Below are 17,676 nucleotides of genomic sequence, written 5' to 3'. Positions count from 1 at the left end.
GAGGTTTCTGAACCAACGTCATGCTCATAGCGAAGATGGCTTCAGAGGTGGTTCAGGTTGCTGAAGGCCTCGTCTAGCTGAGGTTTGAATATCTCCATAGAAGGAGACACCTCTCTGGGTAAGCCTGCCTCTATCTTCCCTGTAATCTCTCTCAAGACACTGGTTGGCCACCGTTAGCTCTCCCCTTTGCCTTCTCCTCACCAAGCTCAGCAGTGCACTGCTCTGAGGTGCCCCAGCCTGGGCTGTTACATGGGGTTATCCAGTCCCAGATGTAAGATTTGGCATTTCCTTATGGAAAAGCAAGGGGTTACACTGAGGCTTGCACAGAAACCACATCTGAGCAGAGAATTTCCTGAACTAAAAATGGTTGGATACTTTGAAAGTAGCGGAAGGTGGGAAGGCATATAACCCAAACTGTTCTTGTTCCAATATTCTTCCCAAGGCATCTCCTTACGCCTGCTGTTGGAGAAGGACTCATGGCCGGGATAGACTTTATGTCCAAAAAGAATATGGAAGAGGTCTACAAAAGCATAACCAGCCTGAAGAGGGTGGATAGGGATGATCACTCATTCTCCTTCCTAATGCAAGGATTAGCCAGCTTTTAATAAGCTGAGCAGATGGCAGGTTTTAAATGAGTGAAGGGAGATAGTTCTTTACTTGAAAAGTGATTAAATTGTGGAGCTCATTGCCTCAGGATGGTAGAATGGGGCAAACATAAAAGGTAAGAAGAAAAGCACCCATTGGATGTTATTAAGATATATGAGAGTGCTTCTGGCTCAGCAAGTTGATGAGCTTTTAATTGCTGGGACAAGGAATGATACCCCAATGGGTTTGGTGATTTATCTCCGTAAGAATCCACCAGTGGTCTCTGCTCAAGGTAGGATCCTGGTCTAGCTCAGCTTCCAGTCTGATGTGGTTCAGCTATCAATATTACATAGCCATCAGGAGGTTATAGAGCTGGCCGGGCCCAAGTGGAGATGAAGAACAGAGTGGGTTTGCTGAGCTGCCTGTGCAAATCTCCAGCACTCATCTCTATCAGCCAAACCCATCTACAAAGTGGTGGATTCAGAGAGTGGGCAGGTTTCACACTCTTTAGGAAGAGACACATGGGCTTTTACAGGCTTTTACTGCCTTGGGCTTCTCATTACATCTCTGGCTGATCTCGCCTGGCTTTGCTCAATGTCTTTATCAAAAAACTCCATACCCCAGCTGGGGCAGCCATAGGGGTTTGTCAAACACTATCTTTTCTCCCCAGGTCACTTCTGCCCATGTTTCTGTAAGTATTTCTCCTGCACATGGAGCGGAATAAAAATCTGACTTGAGACCTACTTGTTTTATGCACGAGCTACTTCAATTTCCTCTGCCTGAGGCTCCTCATTCTGTTCCACTGTGTTGCTGCTCCCCTTCTGGGACTCTCTGATTGTCCACAAAAGTTTCTCTTGTCCTCCTAAATTGATTCTCTTCTCTGTGAGCTCGGATTTTTGCTTAAACAGGGAGTCTTACAGAGCTGATTCCTCTCACATCTCACACAGTTTGCTTAGGCACACTGTGTGCGCTAAAATCAGTTTCAAAATGGCTCAGGTTTATTTTAAGCCCTTTTTCTTTCAGATGCCAAATGCATTGATTCCTGTCTGATTAAAAAAGGAAAAACCCACTGAGTATTTTCAGCATGATTTAGCAGCTCATCTACAAGGATCTTGACTGGCTTTAACTAAATGGGTGGTGCTCACTCATGTATGGAAAAGGCCTTGATATCTTTGGCTGCACATTGTTTAAACACAATTTAATGTTGGAGAGTTAGAAAGCAAGAGTTTAAGCTGATGTCTCACAGCTTGAGAAAATAACTACTGGAAAAACCATGCAAGCTATCTTGGTTTTTTAGGGAAATGGTTTGGTTTAGTGAAGTTATACTTAAATACCTTTGGACACAAGCTATTGGAATTTTTACTGGGAACAAGGCTTTGCTTTTCAACACAGCTACAGCTTAAAATGAATATATAAGATAAAAATTAAGAAAAGATGATCATTAAGCCTAGAGCAATCATAGAATGGTTTGGGTTGGAAAGGACCTTAAGATCATCTAGTTCCAACCCCCTACCATGGGCAGGGATACCTCATCCCAGACCATGTCGCCCAAGGCTCTGTTCCTCCTGGCCTTGAACACTGTCAGGGATGGGGCATTTACCACTTCTTTGGGCGTGATACAAAACATCGCCAAAGAAAACATTGATTTTTAAGACAAATGAACCATTTTTCTTGATTTCTTGCTTGGAAGAAGTTTGGGTTTTGAACCATTCAGAATTATGTTCTTTCTCCTACTCTTTTTTTTCTGGAAGAACCATCAAACCAGAAAAAACAATATTCATATGACTTCATTTAAGTTTCAAACATGGTTTCATAGGTCTTCTGCAGAATACTTTAAAGCAGTGCTAGAAATACCATCAGAATAGGGATGTTAAGTGGAATGAAACAAGATTATGAATTTTGAAGGCAGTTTAAGAATGCTTAATGCAGAAAATAAGTAAAAACCATGCCACTGTGACCTTAGGCATATAAATATACTGCAGCAGCACAAACCAGAATCTTTTGTTATGTGCTGAATATGAAATGGGCTCTCTTGGGGCTTTCACATCCTGATGAGACAGTCTGAATTAACAGCTGCTTAGTTTTAATCCAGACAGCTTTGTCAAAAGAGCACAGTTAGCTTCATGGCAGGGAAGGAGCTGGGGGAGCCTAGGGAGGAATCCCTGCAGGAATCTCATGTTCCCGTGGCAGGCCAGAGCCAGAGACCAGCTGCTGCTAAAATGTTGTGACAAAGGAGATGATGGCCCAGAGTGTTTTATGCAAGGAAAGGGGCTGTTTTTGTTAAGCAGGTCATGGCAGTCAGACCATGCCCTAGAGATGTGGTGTGTGGGGACTTCTGGATGGGGCTTGGAGCAACCTGGTCTAGTTCAAGATGTCCCTGCTCATTGCAAGGCGGGGAGGGATGGACTAGATGAGCTTTAAAGGTCCCTTCCCACTCAAACTGTTCTATGATTCTATGACTTATTGTATGGGCTTGGAAGCAGAAGCATCATGAGAAGTTTCAATCAAGCTGGGGAAGAGTGATGAGTAGCAAGTGCACCAAGGTGAACATACACCATCAAGGGGAAGTAGAGAGGTTGTGGCAAGGTTTAGTAACACTTCATGTGTCAGAAATGTGAAAACAAGAGAGTGAGGGTTGGTGGGGTCTCTGGTTTGCAGGATGCAAGACCACAGGCTATCCCAGAGACCCCAGTAGGGTCAAGCAGTAGGGGCAAGGAATTGAACATGGCTGCAAGGGGTGTGATGCTCTGCCTTCAAAAGGCAGCCTGGTCCAGACAGCCTTGCACAAACCTAGCACCAACATACAACAACATAGGTAGCAAATCATGGGAAATAATAGAAAGCAAGCTGTTAACCATCTTAGCAGCATCACTCACTGCTCTTCAAAGAGCTTCTGCATGAAATAGCAGGTGAAGCAGAGCTCCAGCTAAATCTTCATGATCCCTCTTGACTAAGTCCTCCTTCAAATCTCTTTGCTGTCTGCTCTTTAAGCTTTTCCCACTGGAGACCCATACAACAGCTACAACCACCTCCTCTGTTCCTGTGTGAAATTCTGGCTGTGAGGACATGAGCTTGGAGAATATCTGGACACACTGTTGTTTCTGTGCACAACTTCTCAGTCCCTTCAAGCCCACTGGGGCTTGAGCCATTTTTCCTGCTGTAAATCACCAGTCTAAACTGGAGACCTTGTTGGGCATCTCCAGAAAAAGCAAGTGTTAAAAGAAAAATGATAGAAATGTCTGTCAAAAAGAGAAGTGAGAGCACAAAAGGTTTCATGGGAGAAATCTTGATTACTAAGCCAAACCATGCCAGCAGTCAACCAAGAGATCCAACAACCAACTTAGCTATGCATGGAGGCATCATGCTGCATGGCATTGCAAGAGATGAGACTACCACCACTCATACACTCTTGCTTGATAAAGAAAACTTATAGTGGCAGGAGGGCAAGAAACCTCTTTGCCTGAGCCTCTGAGCAGTCTGGCTTTGACAAGAACACCCAGATAGGAGATGTTCAAACAACTGACCCCACAGAGCAGACATCATCATCTACAAATAAGTAAGGGTTTGTGGGGCTGCAAAGCAAGGTTCACGCAATGAGGTTGGTCAGGAACAAAGAGGACTGCAGGAAGACAAGTCCCACCACCACATGGGAGTAAAGGGATGCTTTGAAATCAAGGTGACTGAAATGTCTACACCAAAATAAGGAAACCAGATGAGGTTTTTTTTTCCTTTTTTAAAAAAGGATACATCATTTAGTGTATTTTTCCAAGCTTGCTGGACATCATACGGAAACACTGTAAAGCTGTCAGAGAAATCACATACTTCTTTCTGTTGTCAACCAAAGCGTGCTTTTATGGAGTCAATTAGCCACGAATTATGAACACACATCACTTGTCCGAGAATGAATTACCATACAACCCAATAAACATCACTGTCATTGCCCTGATGAGGAGGCCGTCAGACTTTCCTATCCAACCATAAAGGAAGCTTCATGTTCAGTTGTGTTCCATTCTGCAAGCGTGCTTCTTTCAAGTGCTGCAGTGCTACAGTGTGAGGGGAAACGGGGTCATTGGTATTACTGCTCTGACATGCAAACCCGGACATGAGCTCAGCGTGTAAAATGCAGTTACATAGGTGGAAAGAGTTCGTATAAGCTGGGATGGCACAGGTACTTGAATCTACAACAGAGCCTATAGCTGCTGCCATATTCGATAGAGAAGTACAGCCAATGTCATCTTTACATAGTCTATTGTGTGCCCTCCACAGACCTTGGAGCCCTTTTTGAAGGTGGAGAGACACAGTCTGATAAAGTTTTTAGGAGTTTTTTGGTTGGTTGGGAGGGTTTCTTTTCCTTTTAACAGGCAGGGAAACTGAGGCACAGAAAGGTGGTGTGACTTGCCCTCAGTCGGTGGCAGACCTTGAACCCCCCCAGTCTTGCTCACAGCTTTTCAGCTCCCACTTGGGACATGGTGAGAAGTAAGGGCTGCCTACTTTGTTCCCAATGTGAGGAGAACCTCAGCTTCTCCAAGGGCAAGGGAAAGGGATGTCATTCTCAGCGGTGGCAGGGGGGACGATGGCACGCATGGTTTCCACCAGCCCCAGGAGGCAAGAGAAGCAAGGAACCTGAAATGAAGAGGCAGGGATTCGTTGGTCAGGCACTGAGTGAGAGGACATGGCTCTACAGGATGCATTCATGCCTCTCTGTGGCTTTCAGGGCCTCATGCATGCTGGCGGCGGAGAGTCTCCTGTTGATGTTCCTGTACCTGCACCTCAGGAGGTTCCAGAAAGTAGTCCTCAAGTCTCGGTTAAAGAAAGCATAAATCAAAGGGTTGATGAGGGAGTTGGTGTATCCTAGCCAGAGCAGAGTCCTCTCCAGTCTCAGGGGCATGCAGCTGCAGCGAATGCCACAGATGAAAGGCCGAGCTGTTGACATCAGGAAGAAGGGAAGCCAGCAAAAGGTGAATGCCCCCACGATAATGCCGAGGGTCCTGGCTGCTTTCTGCTCCCGTTTGAAGATGGAAATGTTCTTTCGGTCTTGCCGGAGCAGTTTGGAGAGCGTGGCGCACTCCTCCACCGCCTTGGTGCGCTTGGAGCTGTGGTGGCTCCGGCTGGAGGCCTCGAGGCAATAGACACCTTCCTCTTCATAGTGCTTGGGGAAGTTCATGAAGCGATGCTTCTCGGCGCTGACCTTGGCTGCTTTGTAGATCCGGCTGTACATGACGAGCATGACCGCCATGGGGATGTAGAAGGCAACCCCCGTGGAGTAGACTGTGTAGCCGAAGTCCTGGCTGATGAGACAGACTCTTTCCACGGTGACATTCTTGGCCCAGCCAAAAAGAGGAGGAAGAGTGATGGAGGCAGAGAGGAGCCAGACGATGAAGACCATCTTGGCCATCAGCTTCCCGTTTTGTCTCACAGGGTATGTCAGTGGCCGAGTGATCCCCAGGTACCTGGAAAAGAGGAGAGTTGCAAAGGGTGAGGAGGGTTGCAAGGTGTGAGGGCTGTTGGGTGGGTTTCTTTCCTCATCACAAGTTAATGCTCCATCACAAGGCAAGAAATTAAATCAAATGAAAACATGTACAGGGATTGTAAAGCTGGAGTACCTCCTTTGAAAGCCTTTTAGTTCTCTTGCCTGAACACCCTGTTTCAGCTATTCCCCACCGCTTTCTTGTATCTCTCCCATACATGACATGAGATGTCGTTTAGTTGCTGAGTGCAGTCCAAGCTCCACATGGTTTCCTGAGGGATAAAAATGCTTTAAAAAAAGCTCAGTTTTCCACCAGAACTAGTTTGTACAGAGAACATGCAGTAACTTCCAGCCATAGAAGCACACAGGAGTGGGGTGGGATATCCACGGAGTCATACTAGCACCAGGATACACAGGGCTGGCTCCAGATGAAATGAATAGACCCATACCACTGTTTAATGGGAAGTGGGAAGGACACCACCATTCTCTTAGTTCTCCAGGTGACATGGGAGCAGTATTGCCTTTGGGAAGACTTAAGGATGTGATGGGCACAGAAAGAAGAGCTACTGATTGGGTGATGGACTGAGAAGCAAGACTGACAGCTCTTCACTCATACCTTCTTTCAGTCGATGGGTTAGGGTTTGTTTGCATCTTACAGCCCTGGCACCCATGGGAGACACCACTGTCAGCAGCATACTCCACCACTCCCCTCTCCATCCGGCCTCCAGTATTAGGACAAACCTACTGTTCCTGCAACATCTACTTGTGATGAGCTCTGGAGACCAAGACAAGAGCGACATAAACAGCTAGAGCAGCCTTCTCCCTTGTACGGCCCATAGCTCCTGAAGTGATGGTGTCCAGCCCTCCCTTAAGAGTAAAATAAGAGGAGCTCTGAATAACAGAGCCCAAAAGCATGTGGTGAACCACAGATTCACAAATCGTGATGCCTGGAGATAGAAGTTACCTTGTTAGCTTGACTGAAAGGAGCTGGAGAGTGCGTCAACCATCATCTCCTGGTTATGGTTGTATGATTTTGAACCCCAGGCTATGGAGTGTGATTTTGAATCATCCCCAGCCTTGATTGAGAGGGTTTTTGTGACTAAGAAATTGTGTCAACTGTTAGTTGGTAAATTACAATTGCAAACCCATAAATCAGCAGGGTATTGGCCACTGTCAGCCAATGTTCCCACTGAACAACATCTGCCTGCTGTTCAGCCTCAATCAATCCAGCAAAAACCTCTTGCAAGTCATGTGGATTTCTTTTATGCTACAGCCTTTTTGATCCAAACCTGCCCGCTGTCAGGAATGTGTAGTCATTTTAAGGCAGGATCACAACATCTCTTAATTGCTCTTGGATAAATTGTGTCAATCCAAAGGGGCAATGAGAACAGAAGCACTATGGATACTTTTTGAAGCTGCTCAAAGGAAGAATGGACTTTTCTGCCCCAAAAGGAACATTTCTGGAGAGACTTTTACCTGTATTGTATCATTATTTCTTTTCTGAGAATCAGCCTCATTGCAGGTGTTTGGAAATTTTTTATTCCCTGATTATTTCCCTTTTCCAGATTCTTTCCCAAGATTGGAAATAAAATAAAGATAAATCCAATTCATCCTCACCTCCTGACTGCTAAATAAATTCCAAGCCCAAAGTATTGTACCCTGCCTCCCTGATCAGATGAGTTTGAATTCATTCACTGACTTATCCTTTTCCTGGTTTTCTCTGTATTTTCTTTAGCTGGCCTTAGAAACAAAACCCGAGCAAAACTCTCCATGACCACCTTTGTTGCTTGAATGCCCAGCAGCATTGTGAAGGAGGAGATGTGGGCAGCAGGGCTGGTTTTTGGTGCTGTTCTTTCAAAACACGTCATTTTCTCCTTCTCTGCCCATGGCGGGGAGTTGGAACTAGATGACCTTAAGGTCCTTTCCAACCCAAACCATTCTATGATTATATATATTCCCTCCTGCTCTAGAAAGGGGTTATAGAGGGAGAAGAGTCCTCTAAGAGGGAGATGTCCTCTAAGCTGGGAGAAAACCATGCCCTGCTGCTGCATCTCCAAATTCAGCACCTAAAAAAAATCACTCCTCTCCATATCCCAAGCTGAGAACTTTGCAAACTAATATATGCTGTGTGGTGTGATATCCTTTATTATGCTATTACTGCGTTTCCTTTAAGAAGCTGATCCACTCGGGATTTGCCAAAAACTTCAAGGAATTTACACGCTAGCCAAGCCAAATGCACAGTGACAAGATTTAAAAAGCAGGCAAAGCCGACACATTTCATCTGCGGGTGGAGGAAACGGGGCTGTTTTGAGGTCTTTGCTTATCATTCTGATGAGAGCGGGAAGACCTCAAAATAGGCCAGCGTTTACAGCAGTGCGGGAGGCGAGATTGCACAGACATGCCATGAAATTCAAATCAAATTCTCTTCCTTCGATTCTTTTTCCCTATGTTTTTCTTTTAGTTGTGTGTGTCTTGTTGTTAATCAAGTTTAGTGGTAATCAGGTAACAAAAGCCAGCTCCCAGAGCACTGATTTACCGGCACTTTGTGCTGCTCTGCAGGATCCCCCCCTGTGCAGAGCTGATTGTGCAGCCACTTTTTCTTGTGCGATAAACTCCTTCCATATCCTCACTCCCACGGATGTCTTGGCAGCCTGAGCGCTGACCATGGGGTAGGAGACCTGCCCCAAGCTGTGCTCCACCATCAACCCCATGGACGAGCCAATTCAGTGCACTTAGAATAAGATCAACATTAATTCTTCAATCCTTATTTCAGGGATTAAATAATAAAGGAAAACAAAAGCTCTCCAAGGTTCCCTTATCTCCATTCTGCAGCTGGCGAATTGGGAATGGACAAACCTCCACTCACACAGGTTGGCTGAGCCCAAATGAGCCCAGAATTGGGGTTTCTTGGACCCCACTGCTTTCTTGCTCAATCCCATGCCTCCTCCTGGCCACATTTAAGCTCTGTTCCTGACTTCCAAGCTGATGCTGTGCCTGCCCCATCCTGCTTAAGGAGAGGGAGCCTCGAGGTGGAGGATGCAAACGGAAACTGGAGGCTCCCTATGTCTTCATCTGCCCATGTCCTAAGCCAGGCTTGGTGAGAGCACCCCGTGGATGCATCCCAGCTCACTGGAAATGCAATGCGGGGATCTACCTGGCCTGGGACATGTTTGGATGAAGGACGATGGAAAGGCAAACCAGAAGGTTTCATCCCACTGACTCTTTCAGGAGGCATCCTTTCTATTGAAGACAATGCCAATTCGAGGCAGATCATCTGCTTTTGGGTAAAAAATACTTGCCAGGGTGATGGGAGAACCCAGAAGGGCTGCCTAGGAAAAGGATGGAGACCTTTTCTCCATTAGGAAAACCTGAAGTGATATGTGGGGTTTGGGAGCTTCTTTCGTCAGCTGCTTGGCATTTCTACAGAGAGCTTCATCAAAAGCTAAACAGGCAAAAGGGGTTTTTTCTTGTCGTCTTGTTTTTGGTCTGTAGCATTAAAGAATCCATAGCATTAGCAGGCTTTTCTATAAGAAAAATGTAAGAGAAAAATGGATGTTTCCAGCATATTTCTTTTCAGATTCAAAAGAAAATCAATCAAATCTTCCTTCAGCCCAGATTGGTTCTACCAGCTTCAATCAAGAGGCTTTTAGAAAGTGCTCTGCATTAATAATCAATAATAGCAGCCTACCTTTTAATAGGGCTCATCATCTTGGGCAAAACAAATGTTTTTGATATCTGAGCTAACCAAATATGACGACACTTCAGCCATCAATAAAGCACAACCTCCTCTTTGGCAGAAAGAGGCAGGTACCTACAGTGCTGACCAAGTTGGCTTTCAGGACTGGAATGAGAGGAGATATTTATACTTCCAAGAAGCACCAGCGCTGTTCCTTTTCTCTCTTGCAGGGCAGGAGGAACAGCTTGCCATCATCACTGGGGGGGAGAAATTTTAGTTAATGCCTTGCTGAGATGAAAAACCATTTCATCTCTTCCGGCTCTCTGCAAGCTCAGCTATCTTTTTGCTTTGGCTCTGTGGTCGGCTTTGCTTTGTAGCATCACAGACAGGGAAAAGTGTGCTTTTAGAGATGGTTCCATTAGGAGCTAAAGCAAAAATCCTGTCCATTCCAAGTTTGGAGGAGAAGGACATCCAGGAGTGGTCCTGTATCAGTGCTCTCCATCAATCCATCTCCATCAACTGCCTTGTGGGAACAGTGGGGATGATGGCTTGATGTGTAGCAATGGTGACTTACAGGATGCCCAAGATACTGTCCTGGGTTAATTCACACAATTCACAGCCCATTCCTGGGGACCCTTGAAGCAGAAAGCAGCAGGATGGTGCTCGAGTTACCTACTCCTCCTCTGCACATCAGAGGACATCCCAATTACTCCCATTCCCTGCTGCACTTGGAACATGCTCTTCTTACCACCTAGAACTAAGGTGGGCACAGCCCAGCCTATTCCTATGCCATGCCAGTCCTCCTCCTGCTCAAATCACAACCTTTGCTCTTTTTCTCTTTTCCTAGCTAGAAATGCATCTCAGGCAATTGCCCTCTAACTGCTCAACTTACCCATCAGGTATTTGGAAGGTCTGGGAACAAATAGTGATGCTGCAGCCCAGCTGGGCTCCCAGCACAGTGCAGTTCTTGTGCAAATGCACTCCAAGAACAAGCCCAAGAAGACTCAGGCTCTATGGCAGCTTCTCGTATCACAAATTCTTTCTTCATTACCCTGCTGATTGATAGGTCTGAAGCAACCTGCTCCCTCCATCATTTCCTTTCCTGCAGCAACCTTTTCCTCTAAACTACCCAAAAAGGATGGTGGGGATTGCGTGGCTGGCAGCAGGAGAAGGTGCAGCAGAGGTTATAGAACGGTTCGTGTTGGAAGGGACCTGAAAGCTCATCCAGTTCCACCCCCTGCCGCGGGCAGGGACACCTTCCACCAGAGCAGGTTGCTCCAAGCCCCATCTAATCTGGCCTTAAACACTGCCAGGGATGGAAGAGGGGATGGATGAGTGTTTTAGAGCCGGGTGAGGTGGGGCTCAGTGTGCCTGTGGGGTGGGATGGTTTTCCCTCCGTTCAGCTCAACACTGTCGGCAAGAGTTGAAGACCTGAAGCTGCCCCATTCCTGGGCTCCTCTGAGCTGCTCCCATTTAAACCAGGGATTTCAGTTATGCAGATGCAACTCCTCTCCATCCTGCATGGAGCCGTTTCCTTCCCACTGTCTTCCCTATGGCCATCAACACTGGATCCCCCCATGCTGGTGTCCCAGAAACCTCCTGCCTGGTCCCATTTCAATGGGGAAAGGCAAACTGAAACTAACCCCAGGTACCTGCCTGCGCGCAGACGTGATGGACAACAGGAATCAATTGCAATGATGTTTGTGAAAGGCCAGTCCCATTTGTTTGCATGTTTTGAAGAGCCTTTGTCCAAGGGATGGGATGAGATAGGATGGGATCAGTGGGGGGAAAAGTCTTTCAACAAAAGATGGGATCAGTGGGAAGGAGAAAGGTGAAAGGGAGGGGAAAAGGAAGGGGGAAAAGGAAAGGGGAAAAGGAAGGAGAAAAAGGAAAGGGGGAAAAGGAAAGGGGGAAAAGGAAAGGGGGAAAAGGAAAGGGGGAAAAGGAAAGGGGGAAAAGGAAAGGGGGAAAAGGAAAGGGGGAAAAGGAAAGGAGGAAAAGAAAAAGGGAAAAAGAAAAGGGGGAAAAGAAAAGGGGAAAAAGAAAAGGGGAAAAGAAAAGAGGGAAAAGGAAGGGAGAAAAGGAACGGGAAAAAGGAAGGGGGAAAAGGCAGGGGGAAAAGGCAGGGGAAAAAGGAAAGGGGGAAAAGGAAGGGAGAAAAGGAAGGAGGAAAAGGAAAGGGGGAAAAGGAAGGGAGAAAAGGAAGGAGGAAAAGGAAGGGGGAAAAGGAACAGGGAAAAAGGAAAGGGGAAAAAGGAAGGGGAAATTTTAAAGCACAGCCAATCTCATCAGTGTGTAGCTGCTTCCCTGCTCCTCACTCATCAAGAAGCAGCATTGACATGTTCCATTACTGCATTTACTCTCTCCTCTCTATCAGAAACAACCTCTGTCAGGTCTGAGCACACCTGCCTCTGCACAGACAGGCTTTTCATTAGAAAAAGCCATTTCAGCAGAAGAGCTGGACCTTGCCGTGCATCCTGCGAGTGATTATGCTTTCAAACCAGCAGTGCTGAGCTGATCAGGGAAAAGGCAGCTCATGGGGGACCAGCAGTGTGCAGGCTGAGGGCTTTGGGACAGAACTTACTATTCACCTGATGGGGGTAACATCAATCATCATCAGCAGGATTTCCTGTGTCCTTTCTGCTTTGCCACCCAGTTTCACACCTGAGGAGCATAGCTAAAGGCACGCAGTTCATATGCAGCCTCCTGTCTCTGAGCAGCTTATCACAGCCCAGCTCAGCGGTGCCAGCGTAAACCCAAACCAAGCCCCGTGAAAGCCAGCACGTGCGTCAGCTCTGTCCCACCGGCTCGTCACTGCCATGTCCCCAGTGACGCAGGCTGCTATAATTAGGTCCTCGGAGGTGCTGACTTGCCCGAGTTGTGCCACTTTGTCTTAGTCTTTCCCTCCTGACCTCAGGTGTGGGAGCTGAAGGCAGCAAAGCCTCACTAATGCACTGCACTGGGCTCAAACAGGGCATCTGGGGATTGGGATGGGGTGAAGGGAGTTGATGACATCCTTTAGATGAGTGACATTAGTGTGATACCCCTGTGAGGGTGCTGAGGCGCTGGCACAGGGTGCCCAGAGAAGCTGTGGCTGCCCCATCCCTGGCAGTGCTCAAGGCCAGGTTGGACACAGGGGCTTGGAGCAACCTGCTCTAGTGGAAGGTGTCCCTGCTTGTGGCAGGGTCTTGGAACTGGTTGAGCTTTACGGTCTCTTCCAACACAAACCAGTCTGGGATTCTATGATCCTCCGCTGGGGCAAAACTCCAGGGAGCAGCAGAGCATCCCATAGGACTGGGCTCCAGAAGCCCCATAACCTGGATTTTCGAAGTACATCTGTTGGGGGTTTTTGTTTTCTTGAGTAATTTTATAGTCCAGCTTCCTTCCATGGAGAAGGTCAGGTCATTGGTCTATCCGCTATACTCTGCTCCTCAAGCCAAGGACTTACAGAATCACAGACTGGTTTGGGTTGGAAGGGATGGGGCAGCCACAGCTTCTCTGGGAAAAGTCTGTGCCAGCGCCTCAGCACCCTCACAGGGAAGAGCTTCTGCCTCAGAGCTCATCTCAGTCTCCCCTCCGGCAGGTTAAAGCCATTCCCCTTGTCCTGTCCCTACAGGCCCTTGTCCAAAGCCCCTCTCCAGCTTTCTTGTAGGGAGAAAGAACAATATGAGGCAGCTGCTTAGATGGGGAGGACTAAGCCAGTAACTTAGAGAAGTTGCTTGAGAAAGCACCTTAAGGCAGCTCTTCCAAAGGGGCTGAGGCACCTAATTCTCACAGCAAGCCCTCAGCAACCTTGTGCACCTGGAAAACACATGCAGAAGCATTGATCCAACCAGGAACATGATTCTAGTGGCCCTCAACCTCCAGAAACACCATTATATTTGAGCCCATGTGAACACTCAGCAGATGCCTTGTCTTCCCTTACCTGTCCACACTGATGATGCACAAGGTCATGATGGAGGCGGTGCAGCACATAACGTCCATGGCGATGAACACATTGCAAAATACCTTCCCAAAGAGCCACTCTCCCCCCACCAGGTCTGTGATGGTGACGAAGGGCATGACGGCGAAGGCCACCGACAGGTCAGCGGCCGCCAGGGACACCACCAGGTAGTTGGAGGGCTGCCGGAGCTTCTTGACGATGCACACGGAGATGATGACCAGCCCGTTGCCAGCGATGGTCATGAGGATGATGATGGAGAGCACAGCTCCGATGACGATCTTCTCGGTGTCCCCATAGAGCAGGATCTCCTCGCCGCAGTCCGTGGCGTTGGTGAGGTTGGAGGAGGGCAGGTCTGGCTCGGTTGGGACGGAGGGTTGTTCCTCAGTCATGGATGGATTCGGGAGCGGTTTCTGCGCCGGGTGCTGCTGCTGCTCTGCGTTCTCCACAAAGAGAAGGTGATGCTCCAGAAACCGCCTGGGGCTGACCCTCAGCAACATGCTCCGAGCTCACCACAGCAGCAGGGCACAGCACGAGTTTTCTCCCAGCAGTGACACCTCCAGTGACAAACCAGAACATATTGTCACAAGCAGGATAAGCATACAAAATATCCCTCCTCACCCCGACCCCAGCTCTTGCATCCCAAAGCTGGGATGCGGCTGGATCTCACGTGCTTGGCAAGAAGCTGCTTCCCAAGTCTGCTTAAAGACACACTGAAGGATGCTCGGAGAAAGCTCCTCTCCACTTTTAAAGGAGCCTGCAGTGCCTGCCTGATCATCTGCCTGCTTTTCCAGCAGGATGGATACCAGCAGTGCATCGGATAAATGCCCATGGTATGATGTGCTACTGCTGAGCTGTGCACTTCTCTGCATCCACACATCGAAATCCCGTGCAGCCACATGCATATTCTCATATGTGGATATCGAAGAGCATGTGACAACACAAGCCACAGCCACAAATGTGTGTGCATGCACATCACCCACATGCCTTAACACAGGAACTTCAAAGCTGTGCCTGTAAATTCATGCACATGGCATGTCATGGAAACACACGACCATACGTACACACAGGAGCGTTGTGCAGAGCTGCAGAGTGCAGTGGGAGCATATCCATCACATGCAGCATCCCCGGGGTACCACACACGGTCAGAGCATTCCAGCCCATGCCCGGCGCTGTGAGCATCACCACACACACAGCAGAGAAGCACAGAGAGCAGGTACCACGCTCCCACCCCGGGGTATTCACCCCTGTAAGTATTTCCCAGCCATCAACTTTAGGGTAAGGCTCACCCCTATGCCCTGCTCCAAGCATCATGCACATCCTGCATCCTCTTTCTTGTTTTAAAGCCCTTTTTTCCCGTTGAAGGGAGTTTCGTTTAAATCAAAGCAGGATTCAAACCCCTTCCTTCCCTTTGCAGCCCATTCTCAAGCCTGGGGCGATGGGGGTCCCAGCATTACCTGTGCCGAGGGGGTGAGACATCCTCCAGGCGAGCTCCTGCGAGCTCCGGGCAGGGGAGGAAGCAAAGAGCCACCCCCGGAGCATCCTTCTCCCCTCCCCGCCTCCCCGGTCCCTCCTACCGCCCTCCCCTCGCCTCTCTCGGGCAGGGACCCAGATGGTCCCCGGCTCCCTCTGAGCCCCCGGGAGCTGCAGGCACTGGGGATGGGGTCTGCAGACACCCCCCAGCCCTGTAGCGATGGAGCCGGGGGGGGGGGGACACATTGCAAGGACCTCAAAGGAAAGGCTGGAAGTTGGGAAGATGCAGAGGCAGGCGCAGGAGGAGCAGCCTGAAGCCCGGGAAGCAGGGCACAGAGTGGGGGTACAGAGAAAGGCTGTTTCACAGCACCACTCCCCATTATTCGTTATGGTTGTTATTTAACAGGAGAGGGGTTTTTCCCTGCTCCATGCATTTTTCCATCCCCACTGCTTGTAGGAGGTCCTACATAGTGTGAAGCATCCCTGTCCATGGCAGGGGGTTGGAACTAGATCATCTTAAGGTCTCTTCCAACCCAAACCATTCTATGATTCATTCAGCTCCATGCTGAAGAGCAGTAACCAGCCAGGGAGAGGCAGATCCCTAAAGATGAGCTTTTCCCTTATCCCAGCAAAACCAAAACAGAGGGAACAAACCAGGCAAAGAGCCTGCAGAGATCCACATCCGTTTCCCTCTCCACCAAATGTTTCACAGCACTTTGGTGCTGGGATGCTTTGACCCAGGGCATCAGGCAGCTGCTGCTTGTTCCTCCTGGGGAGAAAGAAGCGGAGCAGAGACATCTCCTGCATTTGGTTGTTCCTAAAGGCAGTTTTCCCAGGAGCACATCCCGTCTGCTGCCTCCCTAAGGAGGGAATACAGCACGGGGTTTCCCCCCTTGCACAGGCCACATCCTGCACCCTGTAAGGCGATGGGTGTTCAGATACAAGAGGTGCAAGCAGGTGGCTTTGGAGCTGCTTGCAAGCTCCAAAAGTGTTTCCCATTGCCCTGCTCCATGCTAAGTACTATGGGAGCGGGATGGGCATCTCCATCCCTGGTGCCAGCAGCTCCTTCATCCATCCCACCACTGTGCAAACACCCTGGCACCCTCCAGTCCTCCTGGGGACAGCATGGAGGGGTGATTATAGGAGAAACACCTTTAAAGCTCTGAGGTGCAGAGTGCTGCATCACCTCAGGTCAGAGTTGGCATCAACCTCAAGAGGTTTTGGGGGGCAGATGCTCCCTGCCAAAGTACATCTGCAAGGAAAGTGCCAATGAGCTACAACAGGGCTCTTAACGCTGTGCTTAACGCCAGGGTTTCTCCTTTGCTGCTGAAGCAGCACAGCCTGTGTGGGAGGCTGGCTAAAATAGCTTCCTCACCAGGGCAGGGTGTGCGGCAGCTCTGGGTTTTTCTGCTCCTTGCATTACAGGTGGGGTTTTTCAGCCCCTCAAGATCGGTGACAGGCCAGGATGGGATGGGGCTGATGATACACAAACACAACCTGCAAAGCCTGGTCCTTGTGCAAAGGGGCTGCTTCAGCAGCCAGTCTTAACGCACCGGTATCCAGGCAGAAAATACACTCAAGGTATTGGTATTTCCAAGGGGAAAGAGGGATCTGCAGAAGTTCCTGCTGCAGGACTAGAGAATTCTGCAGTTCCAAAACCCAGACAAATTCACCCAAGAAGAAAACCATCCCCGAAGGACCAGGTGCTACATGCCCAGGCGGCCTGGAGGCACATGCCCATAGAGTTTCATAGACTCATACATATCCCAGACTGGTTTGGGTTGAAGGGAGCTTAAAGCTCATCCAGTTCCAACCCCCTGCCATGGGCAGGGACACCTTCCACTAGAGCAGGTTGCTCCAAGCCCCTGTGTCCAACCTGGCCTTGAACACTGCCAGGGATGGGGCAGCCACAGCTTCTCTGGGCACCCTGTGCCAGCGCCTCAGCACCCTCACAGGGAAGAGCTTCTGCCTCAGAGCTCATCTCAATCCATCCAGGAAAACCATCTGTGTATGAGCTGCAAACTCCTGCCCTGCTTCCCACCTCTGGGACCGGGGTTTGGCAGAAAGGATACAGGGTTGGGGATGCTCAGAAAGGTGTTTTCCAGCTTCAATGGAGGTTGCCTTTGAGAGAGGAACATGATGAGCAGCTCCTGTGCATTAGCAAGGAGAGACAGGGAGGGATTGTTTCCCTCTCGATGTGCTGCTGGGAAGCACTGGCTTATGCACACTGGTCAGGTTCATGTCCTCGCAGAGGAAGGAAGAGGGACCTGCTTATAAAGGTGACAAACTTCATGGTCCTTTTGCTCTGGCCAACCCCTTACACTACTTATAGCAGAGCCTCAAAATCCTGCAATAGCTTCAGGGACCAGAATTAACCTCCCTTTATCCCATCCCAGCCCCATTTTGGCAGGGTATAACCTGTATCTTCTCCCTTCCAAACGTCCTGCAGGTCTGGGGACACAAGAGGAGGGCTTTGTCCCACTTTTCCAGGGGAACGAGCTGCTTTGCTAAATTGGGAAGCATAAAATTCCTGGA

The 17,676-nt window shown here is 48.8% G+C and overlaps 1 protein-coding gene across 1 annotated transcript; it reads right to left on the bottom strand.

Annotated features, from left to right (window-relative positions):
• Positions 1-4,414: 4,414 nt before the first annotated feature.
• LOC115610433 (5-hydroxytryptamine receptor 7-like) lies at positions 4,415-15,197 on the bottom strand. Its single transcript, XM_030491945.1, has 3 exons — positions 15,126-15,197; positions 13,654-14,225; positions 4,415-6,035 (listed from the first exon to the last, which is right to left on the bottom strand). Exons 2-3 carry the CDS (start codon positions 14,166-14,168, stop codon positions 5,264-5,266), a joined length of 1,287 nt encoding a protein of 428 aa, XP_030347805.1. The 5' UTR covers positions 14,169-14,225; positions 15,126-15,197; the 3' UTR covers positions 4,415-5,263.
• Between the last annotated feature and the right edge of the window lie 2,479 nt (positions 15,198-17,676).

The sequence above is a fragment of the Strigops habroptila genome, chromosome 7, assembly GCF_004027225.2.
Source record: "Strigops habroptila isolate Jane chromosome 7, bStrHab1.2.pri, whole genome shotgun sequence".
Taxonomy (NCBI): domain Eukaryota; kingdom Metazoa; phylum Chordata; class Aves; order Psittaciformes; family Psittacidae; genus Strigops; species Strigops habroptila.
This window is presented reverse-complemented; position numbering and strand designations above follow the sequence as displayed.